The 10320-nt window shown below is 46.6% G+C and overlaps 1 protein-coding gene across 1 annotated transcript; it reads right to left on the bottom strand.

The window, feature by feature from the left end:
• Window positions 1-437: 437 nt before the first annotated feature.
• Window positions 438-1151, bottom strand: LOC125759386 (serine/arginine repetitive matrix protein 2-like). Its single transcript, XM_049418071.1, has one exon. It carries the CDS (start codon window positions 1149-1151, stop codon window positions 438-440), a length of 714 nt encoding a protein of 237 aa, XP_049274028.1.
• Window positions 1152-10320: the final 9169 nt, after the last annotated feature.

Below are 10320 nucleotides of genomic sequence, written 5' to 3'. Positions count from 1 at the left end.
AGTATTTGCGCTGGCGAGCCGTTGTACGATCTCGGCGCGATTCTGAAAACTTCCTTACCTATTATTGCTTTCACTCGCTTACACAGCCTGAGCGATGTACTGCACATTATTTCGACAACCTCGCGCACATGGTATTGGTTATACAAATGAACCAACATTAGTGTGCTAAAATAAACCGTTGTCACATCTTTCCCGCGATTTCACCAGCGCATACGTTACATTATAGCACATTTCAGACAATAATTGGGCAACAAAGGGGCAACGAAGGAAATTTTATTCCAGAATATTGTACTCTGGCAGAGCAAGAGGCACTTTCAACCTCGCCACATTATAGGAAATGTTAGAGGGAAATACCAATCGTTCATTTTCGCTGGCTCTGCTCTGGGCGTAGCACGGTCAGTCCTAACCGAAGCTTTAATTGTAATCGGCTTCTTCTGCTACTTTCTCTTCAAGCCCTTGGAGCTCTTGCGGACCCTCGTGCGCCTCCCGTCTCTAGTTGACGAGGCGCTGCTCGGAGCCTTCCTCGCCTTCACGTGCCTTCCCCCGTGGCTGGAGGACACGCGACTATGGACATGGCGGCGCTTCTTGCCGCGCTTCGAGCGCATGCTCGTGGCCGAGGATGAGCTAAGAGACCGGGCATGGCGGCGGCTCTTGCCGTGCCTCTTCTTTCTTCCATCGTTTCTTCCCGACCGTGTGGTCAAGCTTTCACGGCTTTGGTCTTTACGCACGCGTCCACCGCGACGACTGCGGGACGAGTGCCTTGATCGACCGCGGCTCACCTTTCTTTTGGCACTGCGACGCTTTGGAGCCTCGCTTGCTGTGTCGTTGGTGCTGCTTGAGAAGGAGCTTCTCGACCGCTTCCTGCGGCTCAATCTCGGGGCTTTAGATGCGGCTGCCCTGCTGGTGGATGGGTTTTCGCTCTCGGGCTGCGCTTCATCGGCTGCCTTCCGCAACTTTCGAGCCGCCGTGGTTGCGATGGGCTTCGGAGTTAGCGGCTCCACCGACACGACCTTGGGCGGTCGACCGCGTGGCCTCTTGGCAGCGGGAACCTCGTTGGAAGGGCCAGGGTCATGGTCGTCAGCAGCAACCTGGCGCTTTCCTCGCCCGGCCTTTGGCGGACCGCGGTTGACCTCCGCCTGTTTCTTCGGCATGGCGTCGTCGCCCCGGGACTCGTTCCCGCGTCAGCCGTCGATCGCGAAGAGCCCGCTGTGCTCCTCAACGTTGCCGCTCGACGGCAAGCGGGCCCCAGGAGACGGCTTCGGTGGAACAGCGGCGAGACCCGGATTGAGCAGCCAGCTGGATGAGCCCTTGCCACCGACTGAGGCCGCGTTCGGTTCTCGTGCACCTCGTGGGTGTATTCCTTCTTCCTTTTCTCTAGGAGATGTTGAGAGCATTTTAATAGCATTTAATCCATAGCGCAATGTGCAATGTGATTAAAATCATCGCCAAGCTTATTAATCAAAATTAGTGTTATTTATATGATCGACGGGATATACTATTGCCCGACGATTTTAATTGGGATGCCAAAAACGCAGATAATTGTTTCCGGGCATTTGGTAATCATCGAGTGTAGCTAATCTAAACACGTTCGACACAACTAAATATCGAACAACTCGAACATACAGCAAGTAGAGAGTCGCGTTCAGCAATACGGGGTCTGCAAAACGAGGTCCCATGCAAGTTTCCCCCAAGGCCCAGCCACGCACCTAAAAGCCTTTTCTTTAGTGTAATGCAAGTGCCTAATTCAATTCACGCCTCAGTCGCCATGTTTTTGCACCGCATAGTCGTACTTCAGCGGCTGCGACTTCACCAAATATTGATAATTTCGTTCAAATCGAGGGAACAAGAAAGTAGCAAAAAAAAAAATTGGCGAAGCTTGCACTAAGCCGCGCAAGACTTGAAATAGCGAAACTGGAAGATTCTGAAAACTAATCTGGCTGCTTCTAGGTAGTTTCTAGGCCTTAGCTAGGTGATGAGGGTTGTTTCTAGGTTGCTTCTAGGTCACTGCTAAACTTTAGCTAGGTGATGCTACGTTGATTCTACGTTGATTCTCAGCGCAGAGAGGTTCGAGTTAAACCACACACAGTCACAGACACGACATGGATATCTAAACTTCAGAGAGAGAACCTCGCGCTGAAACCAAGCGTTCGCACCTCTAATAGATCTACGGGCACGTCGTCGTTAGCGTAGGCATTCCATCGCTTCGCGGTCTTCTCGCCGCCGTTTGTTGGGCCAACTGTTGCCTTCTTCATTTTTAGTGCACCAAAGATGAGTAGTATTTACCCAATTTCTGTGGCACACACCCGTTTATGATGATGACGTTTTACAGTTTTCTGATAGGACGCACAATGGCACATACCCGTTTGATGACGATAGTTTTCTTCTTCATTTTTAGTGAACCAGTGGTGTGTAGTGGGGTTTAACCAATTTCTTTGGCGCATACACGTTTCTGATGGTGATAGTTTTTTGGTACGGGGTGAAGGAACGATTTGCTGAGCAGCGTCGCTGTTAAGAGAAAAACAGTACGTCAGCCGCTCACGCAAAGTTTCGCTTGCCCCCATTTTCCCTGTTAGAGACGGGTTCCAGAATTTTTACTTCCACCCGAACAACTATAAATTTGGTATTTGCGCTGGCGAGCCGTTGTACGATCTCGGTGCGATTCTGAAAACTTCCTTACCTATTATTGCTTACACTCGCTTACGCAGCCTGAGCGATCTACTGCACATTATTTGGACAACCTTGCGCACATGGTATTGGTTATACAAATGAACCAACATTAGTGTGCTAAAATAAACCGTTCTCACATCCTTCCCGCGATTTCACCAGCGCATACGTTACATTATAGCACATTTCAGACAATAATTGGGTAACAAAGGGGCAACGAAGGAAATTTTATTCCAGAATATTGTACTCTGGCAGAGCAAGGGGCACTTTCAACCTCGCCACATTATAGGAAATGTTAGAGGGAAATACCAATCGTTCATTTTCGCTGGCTCTGCTCTGGGCGTAGAACGGTCAGTCCTAACCGAAGCTTTAATTCTAATCGGCTTCTTCTGCTACTTTCTCTTCATGCCCTTGGAGCTCTTGCGGACCCTCGTGCGCCTCCCGTGTCTAGTTGACGAGGCGCTGCTCGGAGCCTTCCTCGCCTTCACGTGCCTTCCCCCGTGGCTGGAGGACACGCGACTATGGACATGGCGGCGCTTCTTGCCGCGCTTCGAGCGCATGCTCGTGGCCGAGGATGAGCTAAGAGACCGGGCATGGCGGCGGCTCTTGCCGTGCCTCTTCTTTCTTCCATCGTTTCTTCCCGACCGTGTCGTCAAGCTTTCACGGCTTTGGTCTTTACGCACGCGTCCACCGGGACGACTGCGGGACGAGTGCCTTGATCGACCGCGGCTCACCTTTCTTTTGGCACTGCGACGCTTTGGAGCCTCGCTTGCTGTGTCGTTGGTGCTGCTTGCGGAGCTTCTCGACCGCTTCCTGCGGCTCAATCTCGGGGCTTTAGATGCGGCTGCCCTGCTGGTGGATGGGTTTTCGCTCTCGGGCTGCGCTTCATCGGCTGCCTTCCGCAACTTTCGAGCCGCCGTGGTTGCGATGGGCTTCGGAGTTAGCGGCTCCACCGACACGACCTTGGGCGGTCGACCGCGTGGCCTCTTGGCAGCGGGAGCCTCGTTGGAAGGGCCAGGGTCATGGTCGTCAGCAGCAACCTGGCGCTTTCCTCGCCCGGCCTTAGGCGGACCGCGGTTGACCTCCGCCTGTTTCTTCGGCATGGCGTCGTCGCCCCGGGACTCGTTCCCGCGTCAGCCGTCGATCGCGTAGAGCCCTCTGTGCTCCTCAACGTTGCCGCTCGACGGCAAGCGGGCCCCAGGAGACGGCTTCGGTGGAACAGCGGCGAGACCCGGATTGAGCAGCCAGCTGGATGAGCCCTTGCCACCGACTGAGGCCGCGTTCGTTGGTTGGTTGGTTGGACCTTCGCAACCTGGCGCAACCCACTGTGGGGGATCGGCCATGAAACGGGCGGCACCTTATTTTTGAGATACAATTGTTTTACATTTCAAATATGTTTGTAAAAAGGATATGTAGGGAAAAACTCACACTAATATTCAAGGCTAGAAAAACATTAGAAATATATATATATATATATATATATATATATATATATATATATATATATATATATATATATATATATATATATATATATATTTCTTTTTTTTTGAAGCCAGTATGAATGAAAAATAAAATGAAATTAAATAACCTAATAAGCAATTCGCTTTGTCTCCCGTAGAAAATCGCATACGGCTTCGAAAACGTTCCTGTGGCTGTGGCCCAATTCAATTGCCCCAAAGGAAAGAACCATCGGAAGGGATAAATTTAATCCCATCCTTCGGAGGGGTTCCTCTAGCAGTCTTTTTCTTTGATTTTTGTACAATCTGCATGTTATAAAGAAATGGTGCAGAGATTCACTCTCGTTGCAGTGGTGGCATAAATGTGTCTGAGACAGACCAGACCTGTGCAGGTAAAAGTTCAGTGGGGGAACTCCGCATCGTAGTCTGGTGATAGATATTTCTGCCCTTCTGCTGGAGCACCATCGATTTTTCCACGAAAAGTCAAGGTGAAGGAATTCGGATGTTGACAAAGGAGATTTACCAATGTCAACCGACGTGGCAAACTTTTCAAATCGCGCCGAAGAGACAAAGGACAACGTCGGTAAAATAGAAATTACGGGACCATCGCGTGATGCAACTGCAAGCGCGTCCGCACATTCATTGAGGGTTAAACCTTTGTGACCTGGTACCCACACCAAGCGAATAAAACGTAAATGTCTTGGGACAAGAGAATAAAATACTTCTAAGGTACATGACATGTTAGGTGCCGTCAATGAAGAACAAACAGACAGACAGTCTGTTAAAATGACTACTTCTGTTATAGATAAGGGTAATTTACGTAAAGCTAGGATGATTGCAAGTAATTCCGCTTGATAAATAGGTGTAAAATCAGGCAAACGAATTGAGAAAGACCAATCCAAAGATAATGATGTAATTCCCACTCCTGCCTTTTCTTCACAAACTGAAGCATCAGTAGCTATTACGATGTTTGTATCTAATTTTGACAAATGGTCTTCCAAAATGGCCTTTATGTATCTATTAGGTAAGTCTTTGCATTTCTTAGGAAATATGTCATCGAATTGTATTTTAATTGGGTGCACAGATCTGTTCGACACAAGTACTTCCCGAAGGTTCACTTGTAATGTTGCCAAGAGTTTTTGTGCGAAAATGACTTGTGGACACCGTAATATAGACCACTGATGGTTAAAAAATGACATCGGCTGATTAATAAAAACATACTGCGACCTCCTCAGGGGTGATGCATATATCTTTAGGAAGGTACGTACTGTCAGGATGTGAAAGCGTGTAAGAAGAGAAGGCAGGCGCGCTTCTTTGTATAAAATATTATTCGCAACAAATTTAGGAAGCCCAAGACATAAACGTAGTGATTCGCGTTCTAGAAGAACTAATGGCCGAAGTTTGTAGGCAGGTGCCCCAGAAAACAAGACGCAGCCGAACTCCAATATCGGGCGAATATACATGCAATAAATCATAAGAAGCACATCACGTCGTAATCCTGTCCGCTTATTGCTGAGCCTACGAAGCATCCCTACCGCACGAGCTCCTTTAGCTGCCATAGCTTCGATATGCGGACCCCAATTAAGTTTTTCAGTATAAATAACCCCTAAATACTTAATCGATTCCACCTGCGGGATAACGTCTTGGCGATAAAGTAACGAAATTTGAACGGGAACGCTGAGCGGGAAAATTACAATTGCGCTTTTTCTAATGTTCAAGCACAGATTAATGCCTTCCACCCACGTTTCAAGAGTGTTCATATACATCTGTAAGTTTTAATACAATGTATGTATATCTGCAGCTGTAGCAAAAAATGCAATATCGTCGGCGTATACATATACCTGTACGCCCTGAAGAATAGGAATGGTACTTAATAAAATATTAAATAGTAATGGAGACAATACCGATCCTTGGGGAAGACCTCTAGTTTGTTTATAATTTAAAGACGATATACCAGATTGAGAGCAATAAGACTTTCTGTCTTTCAAAAAGGAGTGTACCCATGCAACGAAGTAATGTGGTAGACCTACGTATGTAAGTGAATTTATTAATTTAACATGTTCTACACTGTCATAAGCTTTTGCAATATCCAGAGTAACTAAAGCGGCAAAGTATTTCTGATCACGGGCTAGTTGTATCCTGCTTTCTAAGTCAACATGGGCACACCAAATGGAACAACCCCGCCTGAATCCAATTTGGCATGGGCTCAAGATCATGCGTTCATTCAACCAATTATCTATCCGAATGTGCAATATTCGTTCGATTAATTTTACCAGATTAGAAGTGAGCGAAATAGGCCTGATGTTATCTAAAGTATATCCAGATCCTTGCTTTTTTAATAAAGGAATTATTTTCGCAATTCTCCAATCAGGTGGGATCCAAGCATTTCTAACAGAGTGGTTAACGATTTCAAGTAAATCTTGGGGCGAAACCTTATGTATGATTTTTATTACCGATGCAGTAATGCCATCAGGACCTGGCGCAGAATTAGGTAAGATTTGCACAACTTGTGCTAGTTCTGAAGCAGTGACCTCTTCAAAGTCATCACTTTTGACAGGGGACCGTGAGAGGTATGAACAAGCAGTCGTGAAGCGATTTTCAAAACCTTTAGCAATATTTTCAAGAAAACTAGCCAATTCATTTGGCGTTGAAACTACCGATTCGATGTTTATGGGGGAAGGAATTACCTTTTTGGATCTAAGAAATTTAAAAAGGGGTTTCCTGTTGCCAGGCTTCGAAAGGAACTCTGAACGTTGGCTATCATAACCCTCTTTCGCAGTAGCGACTGTCCTCTTAAAAACTGCAGCCGCATATTTATAATCCATCCAATTTCTAGGACATTGGTTGTAAAGCAATTTTCGCCACGCAGCTTTTCTTAGCCTGTAATCACGTGAACAATTTGAGTTCGGTTCTCGTGCACCTCGTGCGTGTATTCCTTCTTCCTCTTCTCTAGGAGATCTTGAGAGCATTTTGAGAGCATTTAATCCATAGCGCAATGTGCAATGTGATTAAAATCATCGCCAAGCTTATTAATCAAAATTAGTGTTATTTATATGATCGACGGGATATGTCCGACGATTTTAATTGGGATGTCAAAAACGCAGATAATTGTTTCCGGGCATTTGGTAATCATCGAGTGTAGCTAATCTAAACACGTTCGACACAACTAAATATCGAACAACTCGAACATACAGGAAGTAGAGAGTTGCGTTCAGCAATACGGGGTCTGCAAAACGAGGCCCCATGCAAGTTTCCCCCGAGGCCCAGCCACGCACCTAAAAGCCTTTTCCTTAGTGTAATGCAAGTGCCTAATTCAATTCTGGGAGCTAAAAACACGCCTCAGTCGCCATGTTTTTGCACCGCATAGTCGTACTTCTTCAGCGGCTGCGACTTCACCAAATATTGATAATTTCGTTCAAATCAAGGGAACAAGAAAGTAGCAAAAAAAAAAGAAAGTGGCGAAGCTTGCACTAAGCCGTGCAAGACTTCGAATAGCAAAACTGGACAATCTTGAAGACTAATCTGGTTGCTTCTAGGTTGTTTCTAGGCCTTAGTTGGGTGATGCAGGTTGTTTCTAGGTTGCTTCTAGGTCGTCGCTAGGCTCTGGCTAGGTGATGCTAGGTTGTATCTACGTTGATTCTCAGCGCAGAGGTTCGAGTTAAACCACAGACAGTCACAGACACCACACGGATTCCCAAGCTCCAGAGACAGAAACTCGAGCTGAAACCAAGCGTTCGCACCTGTCATAGATCTACGGGCACGTCGTCGTTGGTGTAGGCCTTCCATCGTTTCGGGGTCTTTTTGTAGCCGCCGTTGCCTTTCCTGTTTCCTATTGTTGGGCTAACTGTTGCCTTCTTCATTTTTAGTGGACCAGTGGTGAGTAGTAGGTTTTACCCAATTTCTGTGGCACAAACCCGTTTATGATGATGACAGTCTCGCAGCCGCCGTTGCCTTTCCCGTTCCCTAGTGTTGGGCTAACTATCACCTTTTTTTACTGGACCGGTGGGGAGTAGTGGGATTTACCAACTATCTGTGGCACATACCCGTTTATGATAATGACAGTTTTCTGATAGGTCACGCCCATTTCTGTGGCACATACCCGTTTGTTCGGCTAACTGTTGTCTCCTTTACTTTTAGTGGGCGAGTGGTGAGTAGCGGGAATTACACAAATCCTGTGGCACATGGCTGTTCATTTTTCGAGACAGGGTCGGACACATTACGGCTAGCTTAATCAGCTTCGCTGTTTAAAAGTTTTTTGGGGTAACATATTCCCAGTAACTGGAGGCTTCAAGAGGTGAAAATCTGAGGTAATATAAAAATCTGTATTCAAACAGGTTAAAAGCGGAGATAACTTCATAGTCGATTTAAAAGAACTGATAAGTGCATGCCGTGTAGGCAATACCAGAGATGCCCACCAGAAAGGAAAACATACGCGTGCCGCACACAAACATCAGAAGTTAAGCATAAAGCTCAACAGCAGTGATGTGATTCATCGAACCCATTTTGGTGCAGCTTCTGGAGCAGATAAAACCACGCGCTTTGGAGCAGCAAACTAGGTTTTTGGAGCGGTTACTAGTTCCACATTTTTGAACGCAAATATTTATCTCTCTAATATGGAGCAGTTGTACCATGTTAAATGCAATGGATATACGCACGCATGAATGGATATTTACTTAAAAGTTCAGAAAATGAAATTAACTTACTGCTCTTCGTTTTCTTGCGCAAAACCCTCAGTTTCTGAAGTCCCTAGACCGTCGGTCTCCTCAACTGCCCACTATACAGGTAATATTTGTAATTAAAAGACGCTTGCTCCGATACTTTAGGTACTGTTTGGATGTGCAAATTGCGTAAATATTCCACAGAATTTTTTTAGAATCGAAGAAATTATTTTCATGACGTTCGTACTTTCAGGACAACCTAGGCCCACACTGTATGGTGAAGTAAGTGATGTCGTGCTTCATAGAGAGAATCGTTGGGCTCCTGTTTTGTGGGCTTGTAACAAAATACTGGTTTTAATAAATTGGTTCTTTGTGCCTGAAATGTTCGATGTGTTTAACGAAATTCGTGGTAATGGAAGAAGGGTAGCGGATCGGGCTAGTTGGTACTGCATGATCTATAGCGTAATGGCGCGGAAACACAACAAAGGACAACAGGGGACACCGACAAGCGCTATAACTTTCAGCTGAGCTTTATTGTGAAACGAAGCACATGTGCAGGCAGTGTTTACAGTGAATAATGAAAAACAGAAAAATAAGGCACGTGCCGAAACAAGCGAAGTCAGAATAAACAAGCACGCCTTGAAACATGGCAAGTGCGTAAACAGGAGGGGTCACCGCATGCGCGTGCCAGCACCTTCTAAAAACGCAAGCTCTTCATCACATAGTGAAATGCTTGTATATATATATGCTTGTGTATAGATACACGCACACATACAAACGCACGCACGAACATACATGAAGTATGGTTGTACCCCCCCCCCCCCCGAAAAAAATTTCTGGCTACGCCCCTGAAATGGACGGCTTGCTCACGCTAAGCTCGCGCAGGAGCATCCCTCCCGCCTCATCTGTGCCGCTTCTACAATTACGCGGGTGCGGCCGTCTTTGTGCCGGTGCAAACTGATGTTTTATCAAATTCAGGAAGATAGCCACTCACAATGAAGTGCCAGGAAACCGTCTTTTTTGTTTAGGACGTTATTTGCATGCTCCAGAAGCCGGTCGTTGCGGCACCTGCCAGTCTGACCTACGTAGCAGGCGCCACACGACAGAGGAATTCTGTAGACAACCCCGCACACACAATCCACGAACCGGTTACGATGCTCAACTTTACATTCAACTTCTAGTCTCGCAATAGGACTGCTTTTCGGCGAAAGCGAGTCGAGCTTGTGCGGAGCCGAAAAAATGACACGAACACCCCGTCCTGACCGATCTTCTTCAGTTTATCGACAGTTGGTGCTTGAACGGGATGACCGCGACTTTGTCGCGTCGGGCCACGCTCTCTTGGGAACCAACATCTGCAGTAAGGCCTCGGTAATTCTGAGTTTTGTAGATGCTTTCTGCTACGGCAGCCATGTCGGTGTCCCCTTTTGTCCTTAGTCGTGTTTCCGCGCTATTAAGCTATAGGTAATGGAAGGCTTCGTATTTCATTCGACAAGTTATTTCACATGAACATTTCCCGCAGTCGAGAAGCAGGACCGAGA

Source organism: Rhipicephalus sanguineus, chromosome 1 (genome assembly GCF_013339695.2).
Source record: "Rhipicephalus sanguineus isolate Rsan-2018 chromosome 1, BIME_Rsan_1.4, whole genome shotgun sequence".
Classification (NCBI taxonomy): domain Eukaryota; kingdom Metazoa; phylum Arthropoda; class Arachnida; order Ixodida; family Ixodidae; genus Rhipicephalus; species Rhipicephalus sanguineus.
This window is presented reverse-complemented; position numbering and strand designations above follow the sequence as displayed.

Excerpts from the sequence above, each read along its gene's own strand:
- LOC125759386 (XM_049418071.1), bottom strand. The coding sequence starts at position 1,151 with ATGCCGAAGAAACAGGCGGAGGTCAACCGCGGTCCGCCAAAGGCCGGG.